This window comes from Carassius gibelio, chromosome B16 (genome assembly GCF_023724105.1).
Source record: "Carassius gibelio isolate Cgi1373 ecotype wild population from Czech Republic chromosome B16, carGib1.2-hapl.c, whole genome shotgun sequence".
NCBI classification, from domain to species: domain Eukaryota; kingdom Metazoa; phylum Chordata; class Actinopteri; order Cypriniformes; family Cyprinidae; genus Carassius; species Carassius gibelio.
The window spans coordinates 15,731,293-15,745,029 of record NC_068411.1 but is presented as its reverse complement, the minus strand read 5'-3'; the positions used below and the strand labels follow the sequence as shown (position 1 = coordinate 15,745,029).

The window sequence follows — 13,737 nt, the reverse complement described above, 5'->3', positions numbered from 1 at the left end:
AGCATCCACTCGAAGTGCTAACTCGATCAGTCCATTGAGACTAGTGGGAAGGTCCAGCATATAGATTTCTCTCTGGATACGGTCAGCCAACCCATGCAGGAATCTGTCCCACTGCGCCTCCTCGTTCCATCGGCACTCTGCAGCCAGGGTGCGGAACTGGATGGAATATTCCGACACTGAACCGTGACCTTGGCGGAGATTGGCGAGTAGTCTGGCCGCCTCCCTACCCGCCACCGCCCGATCGAAAGCCCTCTTCATCTCCTCGAAGAGTGCCTGGAACGAGGCGCAGCATGGGTCTTGATTCTCCCACACTGCCGTTCCCCAGAGAGCCGCCCTGCCGGATAACAGCGTCAGCACAAACGCCACTTTGGATCGTTCCTGATTAAACGTCTGAGGCGGTAATGCAAAGTGCATAGAACATTGGGTCAGAAAAGCTCTGCAAAACTCTGGTTCAACTGAATATCCTTCTGGTGTCGGCAGTCTCGGTTCTCGCTGCGGCTGCGGCTCTGGTAGAGGGGGTGGAGTTGGCGTGTGGGTGGCGCAGTGGAAATTCTTAGCTGTTGTATCTGTTGGGTGAGCTCGGACACCTGCGTCACAAGCGCTTGGACCGCCCTTCCTGTGAGAGAGATGTTCTCCTCTTGGGTGTCCATTCTAGCGATGCTTCGAGCCGCAAACTCGTCCCACGTGGTAGCGCCTGCTACATCCATGATGGGTCAGATCGTTCTGTTACGTAAGACAGACACAGGATGTAAAGGCAAAGCATAGTTTATTAATTCAGCACAAAGATCGGATATGATTAAGTAACACAGCAGCACAGATGGGTGGACACAAGGCAGGATGGAATGGTGACGCAGGGACTTCGATGGACAACGGAATGGTGGTGCTCAGTCCAGTGATGATCCCTCGAATGATTCCCGGTAGGTGAATAATCCTCGTGATGGTGCTCGGTGATCCAGTGCTGAGTGGAGATCCAGGGAAGAACGACGACAACACGGGGACTCTAGCTGCCTAATACAGACACGGGAACAGGTACAGGAACACACCGGGAAGAACAACGATCCGACAACATGAAACACAGGTTACTGAACTTATATAAGTGAACAAACAATTGAAACCAGCTGGCGCTGCTGATCATCGCTGATCAGTGACCACGCCCACAGACACACACACACAACAGCACGCTAGACGAGAGAGAGAGAGAGAGTGAATTCATGAACCGTGACAAGTAGATCATAGAACTAACTATTGCCCCCAGTGGTCACTATGATGGGCTTAGCTTACAATGCTACAAGAGGGACTATCGTTACATATCATCGAGGCTGAGAAAAAACACAACGCTGCAGACAACAGGTAGCTAAATGCCGTTACTGCCATTTCTTTGTTCCTCTGCTTTTTAAAATTGCCGGGTAGCCGGTGTTTCGTATGCGTTTGGTCAGTCAGCATACACTTACGTCACTGGTAGTTCCTGTAGAACTGTTTTACACCTGACTCTTAATTAAGAGCTAGTTTACTTCCCCCAAACTGAGTTCCTATGACTAAAACTGTTTCTAGTTCTTGGGATGAGAACACAATTACACGGGAACTACTGCCAATAGTTTTAGGAACTATGAAAAGGTTGCTCTGGTGAAAAAGAGACCCTATTAAGGACTCTAGAACATAACATGGTGTCAGAAGCAACAGTGGTGTGAGTACCGCAAACAGTTTTGTTGATACGAACTGACATGCCAACTTAAATATGCATGCTATCGGCAGACGAACATGGAAAAGTTCAAGCCACCCTTTCCACTAATACTAACAGGCAATTTAGTGGAAAACTGGCAGAGATGGGAGCAACCTTTTTTTCTCCATAAAACAGTGACAGAAGCGAGTCAAAATAGCTTTTCTTCTCTGCTACACATGGAGAAGTGTATAATACACTCACCATCAATATAGTCGATGAATAGAACGTGACGAGAAGATGTGCTCACAGCATTCCGAGACTACTGCAGCCTGAAAAAATAAAATAAAATAAAAAATCACTGTGTTTGAGGGGCATCAGTTCTGGTCTAATGGCAGATGACATGACAGTGGACTGACTCATCATACAGCTGAGACATGACAAAAAAAACTAAACAATGACTGTGAGTTTGGCCCAAGTGAGAGTGACATGCTCAGAGACAAGCTGGTGTTCAGCAGAACAAACTCTTCTCTCAAAGAAAGATTACAAAAAATGATTTAGCATTACACAGAGCTATTGAAATATCCAGAGCAGCCGAGCTACCCAAAACACAGATAAAGGCAATGCAAAATGCCACAGTTGTCCAAAATTGTCAAGTAAATTGTAAAACAGCAACAACAACAACAAAAAAAACCTGAACAGAGAAACCCAGGTGCAAGAAGCAAAAGCAGTATGAAAACAGTAACATAAAACTATCTCAGATGCGGAAAGAGCCATGAGCCATGCAAGTGTTGTCCCTTGGAGCAGGTATGTTATAAGTGTGGCAAAAGTAACCATTTTTCCAAGGTACGCCACAAAGTCATTTGCAACGATAGCAGAGTAAAGACACAAAACAGTGAAAACAGAAGTGAAAAGTGAAACAGATTTGATTTACATTGGCACATTAACACATGCTCATGTGCATGAGATGGAACACATAAAAGACAGTGTGTGGTACACAGCAGCCATCTGAGGCATTTACATAAGATTCAAACTAGACACAGGTGCAGAGGCAAATGTGCTACCTTTTCCAAAAGATCCCTGGTCAAGTTAAACCACAGCCTACATCAACAGTATTAGTAACATTCAGGTGAACGCTCTCCACTCCAAAAGACGTTATGTTACTGAAATGCAAGACGAAAAAGCCACGTCCACATTACAATGTGTCCGATCAATCAATCAATGTGCTGCTTGCAAAAACTCACCTTGGAGCAGATATCGCTTTCTGAGACTAACAATCGGCATCAAGTCAGCAAGGGAAGTGCTTCAGACTTTTGGTGACATACAAGAAGTACACATTATTTCTGATAACATGATCATTACTGCCTCATCAGAGCAGGAGCATGATGAAATCATTGATAAGGTCATGGAGACAGCAAGAGTAGGCAAGGTGAAATTTAATGGTGATAGGATCCAGATTAAGGTCAATAGCCTACTGTGAAAAATATTATATTATTTCATATTCCAATAGGTATTGCAAAGTGTGAATTGTATTAGCGAAACAATAGCACAGCTGAACATCTACTGCAACGAACACAGCATAATGGGAGACATATCAGAGTTCAAAAGAGGATTACAATTAAAGTGAAACTTAACATCTCCTATGGTGTAAGAAAAGGCCAACCACTGGAAATGGACTCTTCCTAACCCTCCCACTGTGTTCGTGATTTGGGCTGTTCCAAAATTATTCCGCAGAGTGGAAAAAAAGACAGACATTTGTCATCAAAATATCTCCATAGTATTGAGTCTGGCTGTGTAGATGTATTTGTTTAAAGTTAATTAGTTAAATTAGTTAAAAGTGCCCCTTTTAAGGACTGTGTGCAAATGCAAGCCGGATCAGGGTGTTTGGTCCCAAATCGTATCGTACTGTACTGTACTTTTACTGACCCGTACCGCTCTGTGGAAACGAGCCATTACACATCTCTAATAATAAAAAAGCACCAGTAGTCCAAAACTGATCTGATCATGGCCTGAAAAATTAGCAACATCGGAGCTCCCCACATTCAGCCAGACTTCTCATAACACTTTAAAACAAATTTATTTATATAAACATTCCATGTCATATGCTCTTCAAACCAAGCACCCAAAAGTGTAAAAACCTTGACTTTCTTCAATGGGGTCCCATACGTTGTGCCACCTTGGAATTATTAAAAGGTTCTGCATTCTGAGTAGTTTTGAGATATTAAGCTCCAAAGTTTTTGTGTTCCATAGACTTCTGTCCATACAACCCTTTGTGTGTGTGTGTTTTTTTTAAGTCAGATTACAGAAGAAACATCACAAAATGTAAATTGTCACAGAATAAGAATATGAGAATAACCAAACTTTGACAAAAATGTCAAATAGAGCCTTATAATTCCAAGGCAATGATAGATAGCCCTAAATTAGGTAACTTTCTTTCATGACAACCAAATGTCATACATAATTTTCTGAATGAATTCCATTTTCATACCTTGGAAATCCACGACGATGAGAAGTCTGGCTGAATGTGATGATGATGTAAGTTTTATTATTCTTTCAATTTCACACTACTAACCTTAAAGCTTTTAAGTGGTTTAATTAGGTCCCTGGTGCATCTACAAACCAAGAAATGTGAAAAAGATTAAGCCAGTAACTTTGTTTTGGTAAGCCTTTTTCTGCAAGCATCTGAGAAAACAAGTCTGTCAGATTTTGCTCTCTTGATGACGTGTCAAAGGGATTTTATTATAATATTTCCTCCCCTTCATCTGTACATTTGCACCATAGACTGTATAAAAACATGTTTCCACCCACGGCGCCATCATTTTGAAACGGTTTACCAGCTCTAATGCCATGGCAAAAGTTTGAGCAAAACATGCTAACTGTTCTGCCTTTGGCTGCACAGACGAGCACAGAACACTATTTAGACTCCCAGCCTCAGAGGAGACAACAGAAAAGTGGAATTATTGATTGATATACTGTATATTGCTGCTGCCACACAGATTTAAAATAAACATGTGATTTATTTCCCAGCTGTTGACCTTCACAGACATGACCATGGGCAATCTTTGAGAAAAATGCTCGGTGTTCGTTTCTGTGCCTTGGACCTCATGTTACTCTGATATCCATTTTCAGCTGTTAGACATTTTATATAAAGGTGTGTGCTTTTCTAAATCATGTGCAATCAATAGAATTTGTCAATCAAAGCAGAAACATCTCAAAGATGATCCAGAGAAATGTCAAGCACCTGAACTAAATTTCAAGTGTCAAATAAAAATCAATTTTCTCCTTATAATAAATTTGAAAAAAAAAAAAAAAAATCTACTTTTGATTTGTCATAATGGGGTATAAGTGTAAATATATGTGGAACAAAAAATATGTGTTTTAGCATTTTAGACCTGCAACATAAAATGTCAAGTAAATGGATGAGAACTGTCAGAATGGGTTTGAATACTTAAAAAAAAAAAACACACAGTAAAATAGTTGCTGTGATAGTGACATCTTGTGGTTATTTTGGGTACAGCAGTTTCGTTCACCTCCTGAGTATTGCGTGGTTTAATGTTGCGCAACTCCCACCAAAAAAAGTAATAAATAATAAACTAAACCAACCCTGATTATTTATGTGGACGTAAATTTGAAATGTAATCTCTACCTAAACTGTTGCAAACCAGGTGCACCACTTCCCCGGTGAAAGTGGTCTCTTTTTAACAGGATAATGCACAGTGCAAGAGTTTGAATTTGATATGAATTCAAGAATACTGGACAAAAAAGTTTGATCCAAGGTGGCTCCACCTCGTTTTGGCGATAGGTACGTGGACTATCAGCAACAGAAAGGTGCTCATAATGTTTTGGCTCATCTATATGTGCACTCTACATGTAGGAGTATGTGCCAGGCTCTAAACACAATAATATGCAGCTCTGAACAACGTCAAGCGAAAAAAAGATTGATATGGTGGCCACAATTTAAGAATAATTTATTCATCGCATTTTCTTCATTCTTTCTCATTTAAGTTAAATTGTGGCCATGTTTTATGAATTTATTCCCTCATTATCAGACTAATTTGTTCCCTCATTTTAATTTAGTTAATTCATCATCATGATTGTCATATATAACCATTCATATTCATATTTCATTTCATATATAACTTCTCTTCCTACATAATGTCTCTTTTATTTTGTTATATTGTGTTTAACAGCATTAATGAAGGCTTCTTGCATTCTAAATACAGGTTTTATGCATACAAAAAAGACAGAGACGTTCAACAAAGTTATACATCAAAATATAAAAACATACAAGAAGACAGTAAATAAGCCTAAATAAGCATTTACCCAGTTCTACTTCTGGGTAAACTGAAACTTCTTCTTATGTGGACTGCTTCAGACGAAGTAATAAGATGTTTTCAAAATGTATTTGCAGCAAATCCAGATATAAAAAATGATCGCAGATAAACAAAGAGGCATAAGACAATTAACAAATAAAATCAGGAACTTTTAAGAACAATGTACAATATAAGATTCAGAGGCTCTTGTTTTGTCAAAAGATCTATTGGAAAAATCTGTCATTATGACAAAAATAGAAATTGTAGAAAAAATAGAATATCTTTACAAAACTTTAAGGAGTCAGTATGCTTGAGAAATACAAAACTGCATACCTCACTTTGCAGTAGCTGCCATAAGTGCAAAGATAAATATCTGAAAGCAAGATTGCTCTATAGTCTGCAAACTAAAAAAAACACTGTCATGACACTTAAGACCGTTCACCTCAAGAATGATAACTATAAAGGTCACTATTAAGATACATTGTGCTGTCATTGAGCTGTCATAGTTTTTTTCCACATTCGTCAACTGGAAAATCATTCTGAAAATTATTCCAATGATATTGTTCCTCTAAATGATGTTATCATTGGTGGTGTGGACTTCCGTATACAGTTATAATGATTATTAAGACAGGACATTGAATAGCAGTGCTTGAATACTTAAAGCCCAACTCCTCTTACTGATACAGATGTTAAAGTTTGCATATAAGCATAAGCATAAAAGCAGTATGATTGCATACAATATTTCAAAAAGCAGACGTGTATGATGTGTCCACTGATTCTGACCATACAGAGCTCTTCCGTGACACCAGGCCTGCTGGGACCTTCAGCGTGAAGCCCAGTGGTCTCAGCATGTCCAGCAGATGCTGGCGAAATTTCACCCCCACGAAAGCGTAAAGCACTGGGTTGACACAGCAGTGTAAGTAGCCCAATGTAGTAGTAGCTGTGAGAGCTACATCCAACGATGTGAGGGTCCCACAGGATGTTTGGTTACTGGGATCGATGGTCTCATTGGTTTGTATGGTGTCGACAATGAGGGTGATGTTGTAGGGCGTCCAGTGGATGAAGAAGGCTACTACCAGAGCCACGATGACACGGATGGCCCCCTTCTTCTGCTTGCACTGGGAGCCACGGCGCAGCCGCAGCAGGATGCAAGAATAACAGAACATCATTATAAGTGCTGGAAGAATGAACCCCAAGATATGGTAGAGCAGACGAGTGGCCAGATGCCCAGAATCAGAGTAATCTGGAAAACATCGTGTTTTATCCTGATGTCTGGAGTCCTTGTAGTCCTTGAGAAATATCCAGTCAGGAATGGAGAGCAGAAGGCAGAAGAGCCAGACCATCAGGCAGCAACGGTGAGTCACTATTGGCTTTCTACGAGAATACATCTGCACTGCGTGGACGATGGACAGGTAGCGGTCAACACTGATGCAGCAAAGCATGAAAATGCCACAGTAGAAATTGATCTGATGGAGAAAGATTTGCCAATGAGAGATCGCAAACCTAAAGTTGATTCTTAAATGGACAGATATTACTGATTTTGTTTCAGTATTTTTTAAATGTATTTTTCTATTTTTTTTTAAAGGAACACTCCACCGTTTTTTTAAATAGGGCTTATTCACATTATTTCCTACATTTAGATAGGTGGGCAAATGCATTTTTGTGTCAGTACATGCATTGTTTTAGTTTGACTGGGTCGGCGTTAGCTTAGCTTAGCACAATGAATGGAATCCTTTGTTGCCAGCTAGCATGGCCTGAGTAAAAGTGATCCAAAAAAAACCCCCACCTAATTACTTCTTGTGGCCTGCGTATTCACAACGAGTACAAATAGCGATCCAGATTAACACTAGGCGATTTCCTAGGCAGATATTGACTTGGGACTATATTATGGGGAAGCACAGGCGAAGCGCTGCTGCTTAGGCGAAGCACTGCTACTTCGGCGTAGAGATATCACGCAACACATGAAATCCCACGACTTCCGTCAACATACCGGCATGAATAGTAGCTGCCTGGCTATTTTCCTTACAGTACTCGAATGGCGATGAACATGGCTGATTTTGAGAGAGACGAAGAGGGTGACTTCTCAGACAGTCAAGAATCAGAACCATACCTATTTGAACCAGAGTTTACAGAAGACGAGCTGCGTGCTTTGGAAATAGAACGACAGTAGGAGGAGGTTGAGATGTCTCAACAGCCTGAGGACGTAAGGATGAGAGCCAACATGAACTGGTGGTGTGAATGTGGGGGAATATGCCAATCTATGCCGACGGAAATAGAGTGTCTGTGCTGTAGAGAGTGGGACATGTTTTTGCCATTGATGACCAGGCTCAACACGTCAGATCAAGATGAGCGTGCCCGAAGTTGTGTCACATCTACAGAGAATTTCTCGGCGCTGATCCATTCTGCAGTAACGTTACTCGATTTTTTTTTCCGGTGTGACAAAGTGAACTGGAAAAAACGCCCCACGCCGAATGGACCAAATGGACAGCTGTCCACAGAGTAAGTGATTATTTTAATCATGACGCATGTATAGATCGACCCATATTATACCTGTATTCACATAGAGTTGATGTTTTCATGCGTGATATCTCTGCGCCGAAGTAGCAGTGCTTCGCCTAAGCAGCAGTGCTTCGCCTGTGCTTCCCCATAATATAGTCCCAAGTCAATATCTGCCTAGGAAATCGCCTAGTGTTAATCTGGATCGCTATTTGTACTCGTTGTGAATACGCAGGCCACAAGAAGTAATTAGGTGGGTTTTTTAAAAATATTTGATCACTTTTACTCAGGCCATGCTAGCTGGCAACAAAGGATTCCATTCATTGTGCTAAGCTAAGCTAACGCCGACCCAGTCAAACTAAAACAATGCATGCACTGACACAAAAATGCATTTGCCCACCTATCTAAATGTAGGAAATAATGTGAATAAGCCCTATTTCAAAAAACGGTGGAGTGTTCCTTTAAGAAATGTAAAAAATGTGTGACTTTTTATTTATTTATTCATTCATTCATTTTTGAGAAACATCCTTTTAATTCTTCCCACATAATATATCTGTTGTATAAATGTGTAATATATTAAATATATGCATAAAACAAAATGTAGGGCACTAGAATTTAATAATTTAAGTATAATGCAAAGATCAGCACAAAATCATAAACACTGCACCCTAAACATTCTTTTGCTCACCTTGAACAGAGCTCCAGTCATTTTGCAGAGCACTGTGCCGAAGATCCACTCATACGCTGCTTCTACAGCCTCGAAGGGCAGCGTCAGCAGCAGCAGAATGTCTGCTAAACTCAGATGGAGGATGAAGATGTCGGTAACGTTCAAGTATTGCCTTTTCTTCCACAGTACCACCAGAACTAGCCCATTTCCCACCAGCCCCACTACCAGCGCCAGAGAGTAAAGGACCGGAATAAAAATGGAATCAAAGTACATGGAAGTCTCCAGATCACAGATTAAGCCACCACAGCAGGACTCAGTATTATTCTCATCGTAGCTGTAATTGGAATCAGTGAAGTTAATGTCTTTCCATTCAATGGTGATCTTTGTGTCAGCACTCATCTTCTGCAAAGAAACATACTTCAGATTTCATATCTATTTCTGTCATCCATTTACACTATTTATTTATACAATAATTTCATGAGTTTTCATGAATTGTTTTGGGTGTGAGATGTTAAACTAGTGAATATAATATTTTGTGTATAGCAGCATTCTGTGTGAATATGTGGTTTAAATCTCTCAAATTAGCAATATTTTTTATTATAGTTTAGGTCTGAAGCAGCTTTGCTAAATTTTATTTATTTATTTTTTACCAGAAGGGGGCAATAATTTGACACTCTGGTGGGCATACAAGGATTAAGCTCAAGTTAAAGGAATCAATCACCAAAAAATTAAAACCCTGTCATCATTTACTCAACTTTTGTTGTTTCAAATGTTTATAATGTTTTTTTGTTTTTTTTTTCGGATCCACTCACATTTTATGGAGAAACCAGTTTAAACATTGATCAAAATATTTGTTTTGTGTGTGTTCTCCTGATGTGAAAAAACAAATAAAATAAATACCACTTTGAAACAACATGTGTACTGCTAAATATATTAGTATTCATCCATACCCTATTCAGGAATTTATTCATTTTATATTACGGAACAAGCTTTGGCACTTAATTTAAAAAATCTGATGTTTTCAATTTCCTTGAATCATTCAATTGAACAGATAAGAGAAATGTAAAACCACATTCATCTCTGATATCAGTCATAATGCAGTTTAGTTTCTCATTATTGATGAGACCAAGTTAAATCTCCTGTGACCTTTACGTTTGCTTCTGAGGTAGCAGTCTCTTACTGTAGCTTCCTGAGCGGTCATTCCTGCGTAAAGTAGTCTACTGTTTCTTTGAAGATGATGTTTGTAGTTAGTTCTGGATAGTGTAGTACCTCGAGTGTCGTGAACCCTACATTTATGGGAAACCATGGGTTTTACAATAAAGCCCTGAATGTCTGAATCTGAAACCTGAAATCTGTGGAGGTGATATTTGTAACCCCCTGGTATTTCCCTTGTATCATGCTGCGGTAGAAATAAAGTCAGTCTGTTTTTTTTTTTTTTTTTTTTTTTTTTTTTAAATACATTAACTTCATTTAACATTAACTTAACTAAAATAATTAATCAACATTGGAAGTGAAACGTCTTCATTATAACAATATATGAATCCAATAATAAGTAAAGAAAATTAGACTGTCACTGAATATATCCAAAAATAATTCTGACATATATAAAAAGTTTTTTTTTTTAAGCAATAAATCGTGTGAAGTAGATGTGTGTATTTATGATGGAAAAAGATGTATAATAAATAGTCGGAAAAAAGGAAAAGGGTTGAAAGGAAGAAAACGTACCTGTGTAAGTGCGGGATTTGACAGTTGTTGAGGGCTGCTGAAATGATTGGCTCACAGAGAGTAACTGATTAATAAAGGTGACAGCATGCAGATGCGTAGAAGTCAGTCAGACCGAGGAGGAGGAGACAGGGAGCACCATGAGTATGAAATAGGAAATAAGATAAAGATCAGTTGTCAGTCATTCATAATTCTTTTTCAAATGTTCATTTCGCTTTCTCAATGAAAGTTTGTGCTCTGGGAAATGCTGATGTATGATGCGTGTTCCAGGCTAACAGGCATTGTTCAGAAGTTAATTCTTAATCAATCTTATGGATCCTCTTGTCCAATGAAACACTACACAAATACAGAGATGCTGAGATATGGTAACTGTCAGCCTGTATGCTAACTTACAGTATGATATTCCAGTCCAGTGTATTTGCAGTTGACAAGCTTTTTTCCCCCAGCATTTCACTCAGAAAACCATAAAATCCAGTCAAATGTGCTATTTATAGTCTGTTATCTGATTTGTATTACAGATATTTCAAGTACGTGTTTATTTTCTCTAAGTTTGATTATGAAATTCTCCATTGCTGACTTTGTAAAAGTAATAGTTGCAAAGTAGAGAATCTTTTGTTCTGTTGCTCGTTTCATCCTCATGTCACACATGCTGACAGCGGGATGTTTTTTTCACACTTTACACCACGTCCTGTTCTTTCAGTGCTCTCGTCATTCTCACTTGTACACCACTGCTCTCAATTATTCATGTGTACTTTTTGTTGACTGATTTTGGTTTTCTTCATTACGTTCACAGATTTTGTTATTGTGTCAGGCTGAACCTGTCACTACTAAAAGCCAAGTGAAAGCTGCAAATATATCTTTTTTAATGAAGAATAGAGAAGAGAAATCTGGACTATTCTTTAAAGCAAAAGAAAAGGGAACTGGGAGACGATGAGCATGTTTCTAAAGAGTGGTTATAGCTAAGGATGGCCCAGCAGATCAGATGCTTAGTTTAAATACAGTCTTGGTAATTATGACTTTCTTAAACGGGTGCAACGGTAAGTCAGAAACTGTAGAAGTTGCACCTGAGGTCAGGAAGTACCACCTCTCTCTTTTTGTTTTACTTGCAAACCTCATGACCCTAGAAAACAGCCTCAGACCTGAAAATACCTACCCACACAAAACCAAAAACTTCTCATTGGACTTCTCATTGGCAGGGCAACACACTCTTTAAAGGAAATTTCACGTTTGTAACAAATTTGAAACATCACTCTAGTATCATAGTTAGCCTGTTTATTTGGGGTTCCATAACTTTACCCAAGAAAAAAATTATCTGTCTTCCTTTAATCATCACTTAATCATTTCATTCTCATGTTTGTTTGCTATAGGACACAAAAGGAGATTGCTGAATATCTGAGCTTCTACTAAAAAAAAAAACACTATAAAACATTCCTAAAAGTAACCATTCTGCTTGTGTGCTACATTCTATACTTTCAGAAGCTGTTCAATATTTCTGTATTAAGAAAGAATTGTAATTTAGTGCACCAGGCCAGTTTCCACAGGAAATAACAACCAGCTGCAAAATGGGTGGGACGTTCAATTCAACTTCATCATGTGAGGGAGATCATGCCTTTTGGCTGCTTGGTATCAGAGATCCACTCTTTATTTAGAAAATAATAAGCAGTATTAATTAGAACGTGGCTTCGGTCTTCAAAAACAATGAAATACAGTAACTCAATAAATCAATTTTTTAATCATGATACTTATTTGTGCTAAAACGGTTTGAAGAAAAAAACATCACATCAATTACTATCGGTTCGTTTTTTTCTTTTTCAGAAGCAGATGCAGTTGTTACATAAACATTTTAATGTGCATGCAACATTTTCAAATGAACAGCAATAGTTTTAATGGTTTTCAAAGAGCAATGCTTAAGGTGCAATTTAATGTATTGCATACATGTTCCGGGCATATACACTTGCCTGTATATGGTATACATCATCAATATGATGTATGCTAAAATTGGTCTTGTAATATCACTGTCTTAATACATTAGTACTTACTACCTAGTATATAACCGGCAGGCAGTGGAAAAATCTACATTCATGTGTTGGCACATGGAAACTATGAATACAGGAAGCTAATGCAAAGTGCCTTCAAAAGACTGGCACTGCCTTTCTACAAGATGAAAATTATTTACATGAGCTGTATTTTAGATCTTTTGCATATCTTCAGACCGATATATCAAAACAAATGTTATTTTATTACATTAGTTCCTGCTTTATTCAGTAACAGAAGTAACTTATTATTAGGCTTCAATGCTACCAATAAAGTCTATTTTAGAAAAATATTTAATAAAATTGCAAAACTAAGAATAAATGCTGTTTGTCAGGACATGACTTACCACAGCATACCGCTGAGAGCTGCTGAGATGACTGACCCATTTAAGGTTACTCATCAATAAAGGTTAAAGCAGAGGAGGAGACAGTGGCAAATAGAGGAAATATAATAACGATCAATTGTCATTCACAATTCTATTTCAGATATTCGGTAATACAACAGGAAATGCAATTTTCTAGCAAAACCTTGATAATAACTGAGAAAACGTGATGTAATATTTTTCGTATTTGCAATCTACAGCCTGTTTTTGTACTTTTCAGGGAACTGCTTTATTCAGTACAGTAGCAGGTGCATCCATCCACTGAAACAAGCTATCCGAAAGACCCATTCTGCAGAATTCAAATGGAAATCCTATCAGCCTGACAGTTGGGGTGTCCAAAAACAAGTAGAGGGACGCACACAGGTAAAATCACTTAAGCACTTTTGGGATGTCAGTAGACTCAAAGAAAAAGATTTTTGTATTTAAACCAGTGGTTCCCAAGCATGTTCTTGAAGGGCCCCAACAC

General features: G+C 38.8%; 1 protein-coding gene across 1 annotated transcript; it reads right to left on the bottom strand.

Moving 5' to 3' along the window:
* Positions 1 to 6,041: 6,041 nt before the first annotated feature.
* On the bottom strand, positions 6,042 to 13,312 carry LOC127975173 (C-X-C chemokine receptor type 3). Its single transcript, XM_052579009.1, has 4 exons — positions 13,236 to 13,312; positions 10,859 to 10,922; positions 9,155 to 9,535; positions 6,042 to 7,436 (listed from the first exon to the last, which is right to left on the bottom strand). Exons 3-4 carry the CDS (start codon positions 9,530 to 9,532, stop codon positions 6,714 to 6,716), a joined length of 1,101 nt encoding a protein of 366 aa, XP_052434969.1. The 5' UTR covers positions 9,533 to 9,535; positions 10,859 to 10,922; positions 13,236 to 13,312; the 3' UTR covers positions 6,042 to 6,713.
* Between the last annotated feature and the right edge of the window lie 425 nt (positions 13,313 to 13,737).

Excerpts from the sequence above, each read along its gene's own strand:
- LOC127975173 (XM_052579009.1), bottom strand. The coding sequence starts at position 9,532 with ATGAGTGCTGACACAAAGATCACCATTGAATGGAAAGACATTAACTTC. Across the intron at positions 7,437-9,154 it reads TGACTGGAGCTCTGTTCAAG|ATCAATTTCTACTGTGGCAT; the intron begins GTGAGCAAAAGA and ends TTTCTCCATCAG.